This window comes from Macaca fascicularis, chromosome 18 (genome assembly GCF_037993035.2).
Source record: "Macaca fascicularis isolate 582-1 chromosome 18, T2T-MFA8v1.1".
Classification (NCBI taxonomy): domain Eukaryota; kingdom Metazoa; phylum Chordata; class Mammalia; order Primates; family Cercopithecidae; genus Macaca; species Macaca fascicularis.
This window is the reverse complement of record NC_088392.1, coordinates 36,459,411-36,479,998: the sequence shown is the minus strand read 5'-3', so window position 1 is coordinate 36,479,998 and position 20,588 is coordinate 36,459,411. Positions and strand designations below refer to the sequence as shown.

Sequence of the window (20,588 nt, the reverse complement as noted above, 5' to 3'; positions counted from 1 at the left end):
CTGCTCCCAGATCGAGCCACGTTCGCAACAAACAACACCTTTTCCATGTGGCCACAAGAGAGCAAGAAGGAACACATTCAATGAGTACTTTACGTATCAACTGGGCCACATGTTTATGCACTATGTGCACCACATAACAACTCTGGATCTCTCACATACAGCATGTATCTTAACAGGTCATTCAGTCTCAATGCTCTCGCTCCTTTCTCTGCCTTCTGTAGAGGAATAATAGGTTCAGAATCAGAAATGTCCCCTCTTGAAATATGTGCATTGTCTTTGTGAATATATCAGTAATAATACAAGCATACAAATTATTTATGTTTTTCTTTAAAATACAGTACTGTGAAAATCCACTTGAACAATATTAATGGACACATTTTTGGTTTGCTTTGTTTCACTTTTTTCCCATTAAGGAAAATGTCTGATTTGTTATAACACAATACTAAAGCAACACTGTACACTTTAAGACTCCTCATTATTCAACTTTGTCTCTTAAAGTCTCCTTTTTGGAACAGACAGCTTTTTCATAGAAAAAGTATTTCTTCCTGGAAGAATATTGAAGTGGGGACACTAATAAAGTGTCTGCCAAAATACAATTCTCTAAGAGTTCTTTCTGTGAAAGAATACATCAAAGAGGAATGAGGAGAGCAAGACAAAATCCAGTAGAGATGGAGTGGAATGGGATGCATTACTTTGGAGTCATGAAACATATGTATTATCTGTATATATGCATATAAATGTTTGTGTAAGTATATGTGTGTGCATATGTATGCATGCATGCATGTTTCTTAGCTCTATTCACTAAAAAAGACCAAGAAGCAAATGCACTCAAGTAGCAACTTATACAACTAGAATTCAAATATTTGTCTTTATACCATTCCCCACTAAAAGAACCAGAAAACCTTGAAGGAATTCTTTTTCTAGAGCCAAGGCAAGATCAAGATAAGTCTGGAACATATTATGCCAAAAAGAAAATAGGTACTCCAATAAATGATGGGGCATGTCACAGGGACAGAGAAACACTATTAAAAAGAGCTTCCCTAGTTAAATCTGGGTAAATTTGAACACCAATATAATTAAGGACAGTGATGAATTATAGATTATAAAAAGGAATCCATGTGCCCATTGAAATAAAAGATTCACAAAAAGAGAAAAATGTGGACTTTTGCTTATAGTCTAATGCTAAGCGTCAACAAGCAAATGTAGAGAAAGTGCTGGAATAGAAAAAAAAAAAAACATTATATTTTAACCACCATGCTAGAAATTGACTCCATCAAGAACCATTAGTAGATGCTAAATCTATGGGAAATGTTGATAACAAGCGTATTTATATGGTCCTAATGTTATCTCCCCATGGGTTGCTTATTAGTTGTAAGTGGTAGAGTAGAGGGCTAGGATGGGGTAACGGACCTTCAAACTCTACTTGACCAGGTACTCAGCTCTGACATCATAAATGAGGGCAGAGAGAAAGCTTGTGCCTCTGGATGTGATGCCCTGAGAACACACATCATTTACATTTCATTTGTCTGAATGCACAACCTAAATCTAACATGAGAAAAAGACACACTCAAAATGATGAAAATTTTATTTTTAAAAGGGGGCTTGTTTCTTTAAAAGTATCAATTGCCTGAAAGTCAATGTATTTAGTACTGTTCCAACTCACAGCAGCCTGAAAAGACATGGCAACAAAACCTGACCCTAAGCTGGATCCTGAATTGTTGAGGGGAGTGCTTTAATATTTAGATATTTTTCCAAATGAATGTATGAGTAGTGATACCATAAGGGACCTGGGATCCATGGAACAAATCTTGAAAAATGATGCAGAGATATGCTGTTAGGTTCCACACTGATGTAAGAAGTATATCATCAGATACATGCCAGTCGGTTTTTCCTATGCCACTTTTGCTATGGAAGTTCAAACTCTCAGAACTGTATTACAGGCCCACAATGTATATCTGTCCAAAGCTAGGTGGTATCCAAGGTTGGGGAAAATACACATACAACATTATTAAGTAAGACTGTAGTTAAACTCGCAATGGTGATGTCATTTATTGATTTTAGGTAACCACAATGTGGCCGTTGCATTTACCATTTACAAGCCATATACAGGTCCATATGCAGGAATACAAAATTATGATCAAATACAAAATTTGCAAAGAATCAAAATGGAAGCTTTTTCTTAACTCATTTTGCATCTGAACCTAACCCATAGTCTTTAATAAGCCCATTTGGCATGAATATCATATGCTTTACTACAGATATATAGTTACATTTGATGAACAATGTAATCAATTTGATGTATCATATGCTTTACTGCAAATATATAGTTACATTTGATTAACAGGGTGCTACTACAGACCCCATTAGAGAAAAACCGAAACAACACAAAACAAAAACCCTGCACGGATATCATGTTACTTCTCTAAAATCTAAAAGTTTCACAATCTTAAGGTACCTGGGCTGGGCATGGTGCCTCACACCTGTAATCCCAACACTTCATGATGCCAAGGCAGGAGGATCACTTGCCAGGAGTTCAAGACTGTCCTGGGCAACATAGTAAGACCTGGTCTCTACGAAAAAATAAAAATAAAAAACTAACTGGTTATGTTGGTGCATGCTTGTAGTCCTGTCTACTCAGGAAGCTGAGAGAGGAGGATGACGACTCCAGGAGTTCAAGGTTGCAGTGACATGTGATCATGCCACTGCACTCCAGCCTGGGAAACAGAGCAAGACTCTGTCTCTGGAAAAAAAAAAAAAAAAAAAAGAAAGAAAAAAAAAATTGTGGCCCTGTGCTATTCGTTAGCAGGCAAGTTAAATGTAATTCTAAAAGGTGGAATTGAAATGAAATGCTAAAATTAATTTAATGAACCCAGAATCAGGCAAGATTTTAAAACTCTGACTTAAATAAAGACAATGTGGTAAATTATCCATAGCTGCATGACCTATTTTAATTATAAGTAGAACCAAAATGTACAAGTACTCCAAATGTACTTTCTCTTTTCCTTCTGCAGTTATTAGCCATATGCAGGCAAAGACATAGTGGCATAGCGGCAAATTTTTCAGACTAAGAATTTTGATTAAGAATCCCACTCTTTTCTGCCATTATCTTAGTCACTTATATTCCTTTACCAGTTTCTTTAAATGTAAAACAAAATAGGCAATTTTGGTTAATGTAAACTTTCTTATGAATTTTAAAACGAAGTGATTCCAAAGTTTCCAGAGTTTATATTTTTATATTCTTATTCCATATTATTCTAAAATACATACTCCTAGAATTTTATTGATCTGTAAAAATGTAGTTTTCTTTGTTTTGAGAAAGAGAACCCACTCATCCTAATCACTTTATTTATTTATTTGTATACAGTGCAAGTTCCAGGGCCAGTAGAAAACCTGCAAGCTGTATCTACCTCACCTACCTCAATTCTTATTACCTGGGAACCCCCTGCCTATGCAAATGGTCCAGTCCAAGGTTACAGATTGTTCTGCACTGAGGTGTCCACGGGAAAAGAACAGGTAGGTGAAGGAATGGACCACACTGCTTCCATCTGTTGGATGTTTCCATCCATTGGATAGCCCTAGGGCTGCAGAAATGGGAAAAGACCCACAAGCTCTTGATACAGCCCAGTGTTTAGCATGTTCGTTGAAAAGCTGATTAGTTTTAAAGCACGTGCTATTGGAAACTTTACACAATTTAATTAAATTCTGGTGATAAGAGGTAAATGGGCAATAAAGTGAAGTCAATAGAAAGGATGCCAATTTTTTGTTTGAGTATGCAGTGACCTGGCCTGTGTGGGCAACCAGATTTGTATGAACTCACCTGGTCATGGAAGGCATTTGCATTTTTATTCCTTAGACTAAGGGGTGATTGCCCTCATAGTCAACGGCGTTCACCAAATTGCTTCCTTCGTTCTAATACGTTTATATTATATCTAACTCCCTTCCATCATCAGGAAGTGACCTGTCATTTTTTATTGTTTTCAGAAGAACTTACTCTGAGAAGCCTAGTCTCCCCCTCCTCAGATTTTGCTCCTACCCAATGGTTAGCATAGACACCTGAAAAGAAGCAACTTAGTTGTTCAAGTAAACCAAAAGTAAATAGGTCTTTAGGGAGACCCATGAAACTGAAAAATTCTATTTTGTGATACATGCACACACATATGTTAAAAATAGAATTTCTGAGTTTCATATATACGTATATATGTACCTCTATATAATATATATGTACACCTATATAATATATGTGTACCTATATAATATATAATATATGCATAACTATATAATACATATAATACATGTATACCCGTGTAATACACACATTATACGTGTATATACATATACAATACATATATTATGCATGTATGCACGTATATAATACATGCATTATACATGTATGCACGTATATAATACATATATTATACATGTATATCCATATTTGTATTATATGCATACATGTATACCTATATAATACATATATTATACATGTATAATACATATATAATATATAGTACATATATGTATACATATACATATATACATATGCATATATAATACATAAATATATATTGTATAATACATATAGAAATATATAAAATATGTATATAATACATATATATGTACATATATAATGCATATGTGTCTATATAATGCATATATAATACATATGTGTATATATAATATGTATGTATATATAATGCATATATCTATGTATATGTAATTATATATTATATATGCACTATATCTGTATACATATACATGTATTATAATACCTATATAATATGTATTATTTATTATATATTATTATATATATTATATAATATATAATATATGTAATTATATAATGTATTATATATTTTATATATAAATATATAATATATAATACATGTATAGGTATTATAATACATGTATATGTATACATGTATGTATAGCTATTGAGGTATTTACTTTCAGATTCTCAACTTCATGTGGGAAAATATATACAGACAAGTATATATTCAATAGTTAAATCAAAAATTGGCCTCAGGATATGGGAGTTCTTATTATTTGTTGTGAAGCTTGTCAAGCATAGAATGGCCTTCCTACTTCCACATAAACTGCATGACCAGAATTTTTATTTAAAAATAAGAAATATTTTATATTCAAAAATAGCTCAAGCCCAGTCCCAAATTATATTATACGATAAGCACTACAAGAGCTCCTCCTATGTAATCATGGGTTGTATTTTTTTTTCTTGCTCTCTTCAAGCTATTTTTAGCTCTTGTTTTTTCAGCTTTCTGTTTTATCTGCCTTTCTATATATTTTAGCTCTTCAATGCATTTTGCCAATCAATTTAAATAAATTCGAAACCAGAATCATCCAAGATAGATGTGAGTGTGGAGATCTGATTCCTCAGTGACCTTCACCTCCAGTAGTTCACTCACTGCAGCCATGAGATGCTCAAATAATTTCAACCAATCTAACAGCATTTTGGGAGATAAAAATTGTGGCAAAGTGTCTGACAGTTTCAAGTGCTGTTGGAATATTTCAGCAATAGAAGTACAAAGTCTGTTATTTCTTGGTGAATTATTCCATTTCGGGTACAGGAGAAAATCTCTGTTCCCGTGGCGTTATAAACTGCCTTCTGCCTGGGAGCGTTTAGGTGTGGGTAGAATAACCCAAACCGTTCAGTATATTGAGTAGTGTTAAACAAATTGGAACTTAATGACTGTAAAAATAGCATGTGCTGTTTTAACAAGGAGTCTACAAAGTAGTTGGTTTTTAGTGGGGGAGTCTGTGTCACAAGGTAGGTTTTATAGCTCATTAGAAGTCTGGAGTGTAGTTTGTAAGAGTCTAATGTCCAATTCACTGATTGCACAGAATGAGTGCCATTTCTACTTTAATGTGCTTCCTTGATAACAGTTTTGGTGTTTTATGTCTCCAGAATATAGAGGTTGATGGACTATCTTACAAACTGGAAGGCCTGAAAAAATTCACCGAATATAGTCTTCGATTCTTAGCTTATAATCGCTACGGTCCAGGAGTATCTACTGATGATATAACAGTGGTTACCCTTTCTGACGGTAAGTTAAAAACAGTGAAACTCCTTTTACATATTTGCTAAAATAATGATGTAATATTGCATATATATCATAGATTCCATTTTCAAGGCTTTCTGACTACAATTTTATGGACTATTACAGTTAAATATAAACCTTCTCTTAGGATATATACTCCCAGCTGGGTGTGGTAGCTCACACATGGAATCCTAGCACTTTAGGAGACTGAGGCAGGGGAAAGAGTTGAGCCTAGGAGTTTGAGACCCACCTGAGCAACATAGTGAGACCCTATCTCTGTAAATGTTTTTTTTTGTGGTTGTTATTTTTTTAATGAACTGGATATGGTGGTATGCACCTGTGATCCCAGCTACTTGGGAGGCTCAGGCTGGAGGATCACTTAAGCCTGGGAGTTCAAGACTGCAGTAAGCCGTGATCATTCTACTGCACTCCAGCCTGGGCAACAGAGTGAGACCCTTTCTCCAAATTAAATAAATATATATGTATATACATATAGATATACATATACTCTTGAGTCACTATATACTAATAGGTAATCCTCAAAATGTGACTATTGACTAAGACCTAAAATTATTTTTTGTGTATTTTTTAATTTCTTTAAATGTTCTAATACAAACACATTTGTGCATGTGTGGACTAACTTTGATTGGCATGTTGTATGTATTCCATCTAAAAGTGTGCAGGTGATTAAAGGTGTAAATGATAGACAATCCCCCTATATTTGCCTCTTAATTAGAAAATATCTCTTAAGGATTTAGACCAAATAAACTGATATTAAAATTTAAAGTATTAAAATTGATAATGAAAAATGTGTGTGTTGCCTGCTAAATGGAAGAATAGACACACACATTTGAGACAAGAAGTGCGGTGATACAATTGTGCCTCACTACCACCTTTATTCCTGGGCTCAGGGGCTTTTCTTTTCTTTTCCTTTTTTTGGAAATGAAGTCTCACTCTGTCACCCAGATTGGAATGCAGTGGTGCAATCTCAGCTCACTGCAACCTCTACCTCTCGGGTTTAAGTGATTCCCCTGCCTCCAGTCTCCTGAGTACCTGGAATTACAGGTGCCCGTCACCACCCCCGGCTAGTTTTTGTATTTTTAGTAGAGATGGAGTTTCACCATGCTGAGCAGGCTGGTCTTGAACTCCTAACCTCAAGTGATCCACCCACCTTGGCCTCACAAAGTTCTGGGATTACAGGCATGAGCCACTGCACCCAACCTCAAGGGATTTTCCTGCTGAAGCCTCCCGAGTAGCTGGAACTACAGGCATAGGTCACAGTGCCCAGCTAATATTTTTATTTTTTGTAGAGGCAGAGTCTCATTTTGTTGCCCAGGCTAGACCTGTTTTTTAATGTCATAAAACAGAGGAATAAATATTAATAAAGAGAATAAAGTTGACAAAGTAATGGCTGGGGGAAACTAGAAACCTAACTGCTAGATGATCATGAAAGGTTGGGAAATTTGATAAAAAGTAAAAATAAAATACATCAAAGCATATGATGTGGGGCCATGAAAACTCAGGCAGATGCAGAAATGTAGAGACAGGCCCTCATGAATATTAAAAAAGACCACAAGCTAGCTCTTTTCAGCAACAGTTTCCATTTGGTACATTTAATTCTATAAATTATTTATCTTTTTAATTAAAAAATGGCTTTAGCTTGTGATTTCTTGACAGATCTATCATTGTTTAATCTGGGAAAGTACCTCGGTGTATATTTCACACAATATCAATGAAATGAGGAAGGGCATGCATATTATTAAAGACAGTACAAAGAGAACACAGGAATAATGCTCATTTGCAAGTTCAACTTTAAAATGTATTTTATATGTAATACCACTTTGGTATCATTTTTAATGTAATGCTTATGCCCATCCATCCAATTCTGTTATTGAAGACAGAACAGAATATTTATGGTAGAATAAATTACTTCACAACTTATAATTATAAAAATAAAAGAAAAACAAATGAAAGTGAATATTTTACATAATTTATGTAGATTTCATTCACACTCTGAACTGTAATACTGTGGCCTTATTCTCCAGTTTGGTTTTAAATGTCATAAGTGAGAAAGATAGATTATTATTCATTGGTCCAAGAATTATCTTCTGGAAGTGTTACAATGTTTAGGACTTAGAAAATGTCTGTCACTATAAAAAAAGAATTTCATGACCCTAACCCCAATAAACATGACTGTGCAAAGGACACCAAATTCCCTCTCTCAAATGCACTGCAAGGAGATAGCAAGGACTTATAAGACTCTTAAAGTGGACACCCTGACCTCATCTGCATTCATTTTTACAATCAACTCATCTCTTTTAATGTCCAACACAAATCTGTGGCTCTCTGCTTTCATTTCCTTATTATCCAGTTCCTTTCTGTCTACTTCAATCTCATGTCTTGTCCTCTGTACTGAAGCTGTTCACACTGAGGTCATATATCACATTGAGTTGTATTTAACCACATTTAATAGTCACCGGCTTCCCAGTCTTCAGCCATGGAGGGCTGTTCTTCTTTAACTTTGTGTATGTTGCAACAGGTGGATGTTGTGAAAATTAAATGGGCTGATCTGTGTAAACACCTAACAAAGTGTATGACATTTAAGTGTTTAATAAATATTATCTCTACCAGTGTACACATCACTTTTTCTCATTATATTTATATTACATGCTCCTAAATATGAGGGATGCTGTTATTTTTATCTCTGTGTTCCTCCTAACAGAGTAAATATTTATTGAATTAATTAGACAGCTCAGTCAAAACTGTGCAAATTTTTTATATGCAAAGGCTTATCTTTAGGATTTCCCATTTGTGGAACTAATTTAATATATTAATTTAATATATGACTGTGTCTAAATGCATCTGTATTATGGAGAACATAATAATTCTTTTCATGTCAGGAGTCTTACCATAAAAAATACATTGAGGCATAGAAAAATTTAAAAAAAGCAAAAGTTAAACGTAAATAAATTTCTTCCGAATTCATTATTTTATGTTTTTTCCCCTGTTTTACTGGGAGGCTTGTAAAGATCTTTATCCAGATGAGCTGTCATCTCCAATTTAGGTCTGCTTTGTTTTCTGAGTAGAACATTATTTTTCATTCAAATTCCTCCACCTAGAAAACCATTGGTTTACAATGAGCCATTTTTTTCACACCATTGAGATTATTGAGCATATGGGCATCTAACTGATTTTGCCAATTTGTTCCAAAATATGGTCTCTTGGACTAGTTGGCATAGGTAAGTCACTAAGAGCTTTTATGAAGGAATGAACCATTGTAAGTTTCCATGCCAGCTTGTCCTGTGTCCAAACACAGACGGACCTGATTTCATAGCCAACATAAGAATGTGCTTATTATTTTTATGAATGTTATCATTAATATTTCTTGAATACTTACTAAGGCAAGACCCCGATCTAAGTACTTTGCCTTTACCTCTCATCCTCACAATACTACTATAATTTTCCTTACTTTACAGATAACAAAACTAAGTCAGAAAGAGTTCACAAAAGGTGGTAAGCAGTGGAGCCAGACCACATAAGCTAGTAAATTCAGAAACAAGATTCAATGTGCAAACATGTTTCTTTTATTCTGTGATAAGTGCCTTTAAAGGAAAATGCTTATAATTAAATATGAATTACTGCCAGGCAGGGTGGCACACTCCTGTAATCCCAGAACTTTGGGAAGCCGAAGCGGGTAGATCAGTTCAGGTCAGAAGTTCGAGAGCAGTCTGGCCAACATGGTCTCCAGTAAAATTCGGTCTCCAGTAAAAATTAAAAAGTTAGCCAGGCATGGTGATGCACACCTGTCATCCCAGCTACTTGGGAGGCTGAGGCAGGAGAATCACTTGAACCCGGGAGGCGGAGGTTGCAGTGAGCCTAGATCACACCACTGCACTCCAGCCTGGGCAACAGAGAGAGACTCTGTCTCAAATAAATAAATACAAATGATTTTGGTCTATAAATTGTGTGTACATGACAGCATACATTTGTTGAGGGGAGAAATTGAAGTGCCTGTGCCTTTGGAGACTAATTTATAATTATGGGAACTTGATCTGTCCTACAAAATACCTCATCTCCATGGGTTTCCAGCCAGCATCCTTCTCCATATTGAGGGAAGTTTCCAGCCCCACCTCTGATTGGCTTGAATGGACCTATTTATTATAAATAATGAATTATTTGACATTTTGAAGAGAAAAGTGTTCTTTCACTTCTGCCTCATGAAGCAAGAAGCATCTTGTAAAGACAAATATAGAAAAGAACAGATCGATATGGATTCTCTTCACTTTCACCTAGCCCTAGCATCTATTGTATCTATTTATCTTCAAATAATATGGAAATTGATAGTGAGAAGGAGGGAGGAGGAACTGATAACTAAAAATACTGTAGAAAAAAAATCTCTACTCTCCTCCCTAACATGACAAGAATAGTCAGTGTGCTATCAGTGGAAAGTTAGAAAAGAAATGTGCATTGTAAAAAATATAGAAAAACTACCTCAATACTATTACATAAGGACTTTTAAAAGAATTTTGTTATATTGCCGTTCAATTCTTTTTTTTTTTTTTTTTTTTTTTTGAGATAGAGTCTCACTCTGTTGCCCAGGCTAGAGTGCAGTGGCACAATCTCAGCTCACTGCAGCCTCTGCCTCCCAGGTTCAAGCGATTCTCCTGCCTCAGCCTCTGGAGTAGCTGGGACTACATGCGTGCACCAACATGCCCGGCTAATTTTTGTATTTTTAATAGAGATAGGGTTTCACCATATTGGCCAGGCTGGTCTCGAACTCCTGACCTCAAGCGATCCACCTGCCTCGGGCTCCCAAAGTGTGGGGATTACAGGTATGAGCCACCATGCCCAGCCTGCCTTTCAATTCGTAATACAGAAAACAGCCCTGATGCTTATAAAATTGTGGTAGCTACAAAAAGAAGGACACATATATATCTATCCTCTTAAAGTTTTCTTGGCTTTCTAGAAATGAGGAGTTAAATGCTACTTGTAAACTCAAACGAAAGTGACATTTAAGGGTTGCATATCAGCTAGAACAGTACCTACAACAAAACACATGATAAATGTTACCTTCTCTTTCTTCCAAAATTCAATTATCTATAAAAAATTCAGTTAGTAATTGATATTATGCTTGGATACTATTTAATTGATCAAAAAATGAGTGTAATATTATTAGAAACATGTAGCATGACATGTCAGTATTACAATATTAAATATAAACTAGAAATATACATTTATGTTTAAGGAGTGACTCAATATCACTTAATATTAAGGCATTATTTCCAAACTTTGCTTTTTTTTTTTTTTTTTTTTTTTTTTGAGACGGAGTCTTGCTCTGTCACCCAGGCTGGAGTGCAGTGGCCGGATCTCAGCTCACTGCAAGCTCCGCCTCCTGGGTTTACACCATTCTCCTGCCTCAGCCTCCTGAGTAGCTGGGACTGCAGGCGCCCGCCACCTCGCCCGGCTAGCTTTTTGGGTGTTTTAGTAGAGACGGGGTTTCACCATGTTAGCCAGGATGGTCTCGATCTCCTGACCTCGTGATCCGCCCGTCTCGGCCTCCCAAAGTGCTGGGATTACAGGCTTGAGCCACCGCGCCCGGCCCAAACTTTGCTTTTAAAGGATAACGTTTTTGGAAGTTTGTGAAATTATATCATATAGAGCATGTTATTCTTCAAATGATACCTCAATTTAAACAACTAAATTGTAATTTTTATGTCAATAATTATAATGTTTAGAATAGAATGAATAATAAATAATGCAAATACAATTTATACTTTAACTTAAAAAATAAATTTACAAAACAAAACAAAACTTGGGACCAAATCCTGAATATGGAACCATTTTTAATGTAATTCATAAACTTTCTATTAATATATTTATTCAGCAACTATTTACTGAGTGTGCACCATGTGCCTTAAACTCTTCTTGATACTGGTGATACAACATCAAAATGAATAAATATCTTTTTCCTTATTGGGGTTATATTCTGTATTTAATTTTAAAATCAGAATACAAACCTCAAAAAATTAAATAATAACATTTTATAAGTTGTGGAATATTTTTGAAAGAATACTTGCTGAGTTAATTCATGAAAAACAAGCAAATGAGCATTTTATCAGAAACTACATTGGCTGCAAACTTCATCAGGCACTAAGATCAGAAGTTCAAAATCAAAATAAAAAAAAAAGATTGCATTTCCCATTATTCCCAGAAAGGTCTAGGAACTATGTAAGTAAGTACTCATTTGTTCATTCAATTATTAATTCAGTAAATATTAATTGATTGTCAGTTTTGAGGATAAAAGATTAATCAGTGACACATCATGTCTTCATGATAATTACTATTTAGAAGATAAATTCAGAGCAGGACATAAATAAATTCATGGTCAAATGTAAGTACCCTATAGAAAAACATAGATTTTTTTCAAATTCTAGTAAAAGAAGGGGAAAGATATCAAAAATGGCCCTTAGATTCTTGAAAATGCCTGAGAACTTTTCTTTTCTATTAAATTCATCCATTTGTGAGAAACAAGGATAGGGACTACTCATTTAATAGATTAATATGTGTTAACAATTTATTGAATGCTAATTCTATTCCTGTTATGGTGCAAAAAGCTTTGTTTCATTTCTTATTCATCCCAGACATCTAGCATAGTTCCTGACAGATAAGAGCCTTCAATAAGTGGTTGGTTTTTAAAACTACTCACATGATAGAATATTCACTTTTTTTGGTAGAGTAAATATTTAAGTATTCAAAGAGAGCTGTATATGTTCTTCCTTCTATAAAGGAGTAGTTAAACAAAAATGCAGGCAAGAAAAATAAAATACCTAGAGAGTCTACAAAGAAAAATATACTGCTCCTTTGCTAATAGAATTGACTCATCAAGTGCTATTTGCAACCTGCTTGCATTTATCACATACAGGTTTAATTTTACTCAGCTAAAAGAACTGAGAAGTATTTCTTCTTTTCACTTTTTAAGAGGTAATAAAGATTGTATTACAGGGATTAAAAAACCTGGGTGACCATTAGAATGACATATTTTATCTTAAAATTATGCAGATTCTGAAATGCACAATTTCTTAAGCCTTTAAAACTACTCTAAGAAATCTCCTGTTTGTTTTTATTGGTTTCTCTGAGAAAGTTATCACAAGAGGGCTGTAATTAAATGGTGGTATTTGGTATAACTGCCTGCGTTCTCTTGTGTAACAGTTTTGGGGGCTCCCTAGGTGAGTAAGTTAACTGGCTTGCCAAGTGAGAAAAAAATAGACAAATACAGTTATTTTTCATCTCTCCAAAAATTTTTGAAGTACCACCTGGGTAAACCTCCCTAATTATCATTATAAACTCTATTAAAAGACACACTCTCTTTTTACAAGACAGTTGGTATTTTTCTTTCAAGATTTTGGCAGTAATTGTGACAATTTGATTCCTTTTAGTGCCAAGTGCCCCGCCTCAGAACGTCTCCCTGGAAGTGGTCAATTCAAGAGTAAGTTGGCTAAATGTTCACTATTCCATTACCTATCATGATTACCTATCATGTATAACCTTCATGCACCCAACTGCCGTCTTGAGTACAGGATGGTGGCTTCCATGTGAAGACATGTTCTGGAATAACACAGCAAGTGACATTGATCCCACATTCTCTTCCATCAGACTTAAGTAAATTAAATGAAATATTTGTCTACTTCTAAACAAATATTTTGATTTACAAATATTAAACAAACATTGATCTTGTAAATGTTTTAGTGGTCAAAGGCTATTCCATAAGGAAACAAAGACATCTGCTTTGTCTTTATTCACCAGTCTATCATATAGCTATGATAATGTGCCAGATGAGGAAATTGAAAGAATTGGGAGAAAGAAAGACTGTTTCCTAACACATTATTTAGAATTGAATATTTCATCATCATCCCCATTCTTCCTTTATAAATGCAGCCATTGAAGGCCATTCTTGAACTTCAATACAGTTATATTTATGTAGTAGCTTCCTAGTTATTAGTACTTTCCTGGCCCAAAATGTTGCTGTGACTTCCAAAAGAGCTCAACTTAAGCTAGTGTTGCTGAAGTAGCCTAATGACAGAAGTCAGTTTTCTAGAAACATGTCATTATTTCAAGTGGCTCAGGGTTGGAAATAAGCCAAGGCCACCTAGTAGAGTATAACAAATGAAGATTTGCCTGACTTGGCTCTGTCACCTCCTGGCCACGTGCACCCTGGGAAAGAATTTTACTATGTCTGGATCTCCAGTTAGTTACTTCTCATGCGAATAAATTGGCCTAAGAGGTTTCTAGGCTCTGGGAGAAAGCAGAGAAATGATATGGGTCTTAGAAAAAGTCATACTCTGGGTTTTAATTCTAGCTTTCTCTTTTCATACCTATTTGGTCTTAGCAAAGTTTTCAACCTTAGCAAACCTGTTTCTATGTTTAAGTATTGTAAGCATTACTATCTTCCTTATTGACTTATGAGAAAGTAGTAATATGATGTATGCGAGGAATCTAACTTGATAGTGATTCCTTCATTCCATGTGCAAATACCTTGTAATATTTTGTTTAAAAAAATCTATGATGAAGCTGTATTTTGTGATGTTAGTTGGATTTGTCTCAGTCAAATGAATTTATCGTTCAAAGCAAGTGAATGTGTTATTCTCTTATAATTTTAGGCAATATATTGGGTAAGAACTATTAAAGTAAATATAAAATTAGAAAGAAAAAAATAAACTTAGTGGAAAAAATGAGCTAAAGAAAAATAATTGAAAATTAACATAACCCTAAAAATGACATTTTTTATGTACAACAACACTGCTTTATAGATGTGCCACTTAAGAGATTGCCAAGTCAAAGTCAAGTAGATTTTTACAATTATTGTATGTTGTTAATGAATGAAATTTGGAAAACATATTGTAGTGTCTCTTGTTTAATAATTCATCATTATTAGAATCCTCACTCACTTTATATTTTTCCTCCAGGACAGAATACAGAAATTGATATACAAACTATTTTGTGTTTGTGTGTTCATACCCTTTAAGAGTGTATTCCAGCAAAAGATGAATGTTTTCATCTGAAATGTGTATAAGGCATTACTGAATGACCCTGGATGCTAACTGTATTTGAATATGGATTTACTTTACTGAAGAGGGAATTCCTGGATTGAAAAATTGACTCTCTCTATATGTATATATACACATATACACATATATACATATACATATATACATATGTACATATACACACACAAATATCACAGTTTGTACATTTCTCTAATTTGCTTGCTTGCAGCAAGCAAATACAAACACTTCTGCTTCTATCCTCTTGTAGTTGATCTCTGGAACATTGCAGTGCTAGAAAATTTAAATTGTTCATTAGCTTTTCAGAATGAAAATAGTATGCCCAGGCACTGGAAAGTCACACTGCCTCTTTCCTTTTCCTCTCTCTGATCTTATTTCATAGCTTCTAAGAAATTTTGAATTATAAATTTTTTTTTCTTGGGCTGTTTTCAAGAGAAAAGAAACTGGATGATCAAAACACCGCTTTTTGCATTCTCAGTGTGTTGATTCAGACAAAGGCAACTGTAATATGCTATTTTGTCTTTTCGTTGAAATAGATGAAAAGTTTTAAAATATATTAATATTTACCCCTGACTGTTACCATTTCAAGGAGCAAACTGTATTTAAAAAGAAACACTATAGTTGAACAAATGTGTTCTTTTTAAACACTAACAGAATTCCAAGGTATTTTTATTTATTTTTATTTTTTAGAGACAAGGTCTTGCTTTGTTGCCCAGGTTGGAGTGCGGTGACACAACCATGCCTTACAGCAATCTTGAACTCCTAGGCTCAGGTGGTCCTCTTGACTCAGCCTCTTCCATAGCTGGTACTACAGGCATGTAACCACCATGACTGGCTAATTTATTTTAGTGTGTTTTGAAAGACACGGTCTCATTATGTTCCCTAGGCTGGTATCAAAGTCCTGACCTCAAGCTATCCTCCCACCTTGGCCTCACAAAGTGCTGAGGTTACAGGCATGAGCGACTATGCTCGGTTCATGAATTTTTTACATAATTTATTTTACTTAGGATTTTAAGATGGAACAGAATCACACTTTAAAAACTTATTTTATATAATACTTGTAAATATGGAGCACAAATGATTTTTTATTGATAGTAAATGAAATAATTTGGTTCAACTAACATTTTTGCAGAAAGATGATTAGGATCTCTGCACATAAAACTGAGGGGTCATGATAAGACATGTGATCACAATCTAGGTACTTGTTAAGGTTTTGGTCACCTATAAGCCAATTGGATCCAGAAATCATGTTCCAAAATAATTAAGCAGAGAAGTCTTTACAATTTGAACATCTAGATAATGGAACCAAGAACAAAATCAAATTCTCTTACTGTATCATTCTTGAAAACCCAGTATGGTAGAATATTTTTACAAAGCTATAATAGCAGAACCGATTAGATTCCTCTTCTACAAGCTAACTATGAACACTACTTTTTTTGTTGTAGTAATGGCTTGACTTATACATATTACATTTCAGGTAAAACTGGGTCATAATGAAATGGTTATTTCTCATACTAAAATTTTGTTACAAGAAATATCTTTTCCAGAAAAAAATCATGGTTTATGAAATGGACTTTAAAATGTTACATTTTATTAGGGAAACTTTTTATAAGAATAATTTCCTTAAGAATTTAATTTGAAATTCAATTATTATTCAATTATTGATACACTTATTACATATTTCAAATACATACTACAACTTAATCAGTTGGCTAGAACATAAAGGATACATTTACAGAACACAGAGAGCTAATGTTGGAGCACAAATATTAATACTTCCCTATGTTTCAATCTAAAAGTTCTCATGAGTAAGAATGCTTAGAGGATGATAGAATTCAAGTTGCTTGGGTCCTTTTACTAACTCTTTGAACCTGTGAAAAGTCACATGCCTCAGTTTTATTTATTCAACATTTACTCTGTACCTGTTACAATATCATACATAATAAGGAATGTGATCCAGAATTTGCCTTCATGCAGCTCCCTGCTGGGTAGGAAAACATGTGAACGTTCACTTTTCCTCTAGCCACTTTAATCTGTTGAACCTTTCAAAGTTGACATTATTTTCTCATTGATAAAATGAGAGGGCTGTATAGAGAATCTCTAAAATCTCTTGTGGCTTCAAACATCTATGCCTGTGTTTCTAACCATTATACCTTTTCTCAACCATTTTACCGTTAAAGAACTAGCGAAAACACAAATCAATTTCAGTATACCAGTCAACTCACAAGTTCAGATATTTATTGACTGAGCACTACAGAGTGATTGCAAGGAATGAAATATTAACTCCCCATTCCCCCCAAAATCCCAGTATATTATGAGGCATAGATCATTGTTCAGATTTAGATTTTTAAATGCAAATTGATGGATTCCTCTCATTATATCACCTCACACCGCTCTGCTGTTGAAATCCTTATTCTTGAACACCTGATGCATCTATATGAATGTCTTTTTGTTGCATTCCTAAAAGCTGGTACTCAGTCACTCACAATGTGATAGTGTACATGGTGCCTTCAAAGCAACTGTAGAAAAAGTTTCTGGTGTCTTCCTACATCTTAAAGTGTTTCACTCTCCCTTGTTTCAGCACAACTTGGCATACTTAAATAACTCAAGCATGAGTTCAGCAATCATATGATTTCCTTTATGCAGAAACTATACAGAAGGAGAATTTAAACAACAAGTTCCTACTCTGCAAAGCAAATGGATCCTTTTAAACAGATATTTTAACATTCTTTGTGTGTGTGTGTGTGTGGGTATAACAAGACAGAGGAAATCTAAGTGTATTATGGGATAACTGCAGAAGGGAATGCTATTGAGGATGTGGTGCAACTTGGATTTTGATTGAAGTCTCTATACCCTGTCATTGGGCTAGTGATGCTTCTCTTATTAGCCAAGTCCATAGCCAAATGGATGACTGAGTGAGTCATTTGCATATGACTCCTAGTGGGAAGTGAGGAGATGGGGAAAAGCTGGAGGCTTGGAAAAAATGTGAGTTATATTAAATTGCAGATCCTCTGTTTTTGGGGTATGTGTATGTATATTCAGCTTTGTTTTTTTTTTTTTTTCGTTTGTTTGTTTTTGTTTTTGTTTGTTTGTTTGTTTTCCTGAAATTGGAGTTATTTTCTCTTGGTTATTCAGAGGAGTTTCTGTTCACACTCCTCTCTGCTGCATGGCAATCTGTCTGAAAACATACTTTTCAGAAAGGGGTCTGGACCCACTTTTATGCTTTCACCATTCTTCTAGTCAATGTTCATTTCTTTCCTGTATGTTGTATGGAGTCATAGGCCTCAGGCAGCCCACGGAAAAACATACTTATTCATGTCTCCGTAAGTCCTTTATAAAATACATTTTGGCTGCTGAGTTCCTGGACCCAGAGCTCTGAGCCCTCTCCTCACAAATGTAGTAGGTTTAAAAAATGGATTTAATGAAGAGAAAGAGGACATATAGGAAACTGCAGATGATTGTATTTATTTAAAGATAAACTAGAACCAGCATTTGCTTATTAATGAACAATTTAAATACAACAATGTTGACTCTCACAAGCTTAACACTGCCACTTGTCCTCAATCATAACACAGAGCATTTCTGCCTGAGCATAGTATTTGCCCCTAGTTATCCATCCATTTAATTCAAGTAAGTGTAGATCTCTTATATTTATTTTAGTTATTGATTCCTTCATCAATCCATTACATGGTGATTTTTCAGCATAGATAATATCCAGCAGCCTATTATTGAAAGTTTTAGGAAGGGTGGGGGGTAGGAGCATAATTGTAAGGAAGGCAATATTTCCTGAGGGCTCTTACAGTCTAGTCTTTCTGTTTAGAATTTGTAGGAAAGACTAGACTGGACCTGAATGATTATATTACATTAGAATCAGATAATTTGTAAGAATCTGTGAGACTCGCTTAAGGGTAAGACTGTGTTTGGTCTATAATTTGGGTAGAACTCATCTTCAGATCTCTTCCATCTGATCTTTTTACTTAATAGATCCTTTTTTATTGTAATAAAACATACTTTATATAAAATTTACCATCGTAAGCATTTGTAAATGTACAGTTTAAAGGTGATAAGTACATTCACATTGTTGTATATCTATCACCAGCTTCCATCTCTAGAATATTTTCCATCTTCCCAAAGTAAAACTTAGTATCTATTCACCAGTAAGTCCCCATTTCCCCACACAGGCATAGATGTTTGAAGCCACAAGAGATTTTAGAGATTCTCTATCCAGCCCTCTCATTTTATCAATGAGAAAATAATGTCACTTTGAAAAGTTGCAACAGATTAAGTGTGGCTAGATGAAAAGTGAACGTTATTTCACATGTTTTCTTACTCAACTGTGAGTTCCATGAAGGCAAATTCTGGATCACATTCTTTATGTGGGAATGTGAGAGGAAATGGGGAGTTACTGGTGAATAGATACTAAGTTTAAATTTGGGAAGATGAGTTCTACCCAATTACAGAATCCCAATTACTTTTTGTATCCCAACTTAATTTATAAATGAGCAAGGAAACCAATTCATAAAAAAATTAATTTCCCTTTTGCTTCATTTAATTGAGAAATAAAACAGTTTTCCAATTTTAAATCCTCATTCTTATAGAGAAATGAAAAATTTAATGAATCATAGTGTTCAATAATACAGACAGATGCTTTAATTGGTTAGGAAGAAATGCCTCACTTCCCATTATTTTCAGTGCTTTCAGAATACTTCTGTTCCAAAATTCCACATTTATAAATTGCTTTTAGAAAATCTGCTGAAAAAGCCAACTGTCATATTTAATAAGAGGAAACCAGAAACATAAACATAGGATGGTTCCAAAACTCTAAAAGACAGAATTTTGTCTCATATTTCATCAGAATTTAGACCAGAGCTCCTGACCACTTGCTAAATTGATTCTTAGACTTTTTTTGAAGTACCAACAACTCACCAGTTTACATCTTTTTCAGTGAATGTAAAGTCAAGGAATAAAGATCAACCATGAATTAGAGGAATAATAAAATAGTAAATTAATGGATAACTGGTTTTTAAATAACGTAAATGCACCATTCCAACTTAAACGTTTTTGGTAATTAAGTTGAATAAATGAATACTCTGCAAATTTGCAAATTCAAAACATATCTTTGTGTTATACTATCACTCATTTTCTCAGAGCAGCTCTTCCTAAAGTCTATTTGAGAAAATACTTATCTTTTTCTTTTTTTCTTTTTCTTTTTCTTTTTTTTTTTTTTGAAATGGAATCTCGCTCTGTCACCCAGGCTGCAGTGCAGTGGTGTGATCTCAGCTCACTGCAACCTCCACCTTCCGGGTTCAAGCGATTCTTCTGCCTCAGCCTTCTGAGTAGCTGGGACTACAGGCGTGTGCCACCATGCCTGGCTAATTTTTTATTTTTATTTTTTTAGTAGAGAGGGGTTTCACCATATTGTCCAGGTTGGGCTTGAATTCCTGACCTCGTGATCCACCCTCCTCAGCCTCCCAAA

At 34.5% G+C, this 20,588-nt stretch overlaps 1 protein-coding gene across 8 annotated transcripts in view; it reads left to right on the top strand.

The window, feature by feature from the left end:
- Positions 1–20,588, top strand: part of DCC (DCC netrin 1 receptor) — a 1,206,733-nt gene that overhangs the window by 871,287 nt on the left and 314,858 nt on the right. For all 8 annotated transcript variants that reach the window (XM_005586668.5, XM_074022755.1, XM_074022754.1 and 5 more), the window contains exons 10-12: positions 3,365–3,513; positions 5,918–6,056; positions 13,487–13,536. In XM_005586668.5, the coding sequence (XP_005586725.3) occupies positions 3,365–3,513; positions 5,918–6,056; positions 13,487–13,536 (338 nt within the window). The remainder of the gene's footprint in view (positions 1–3,364; positions 3,514–5,917; positions 6,057–13,486; positions 13,537–20,588) is intronic.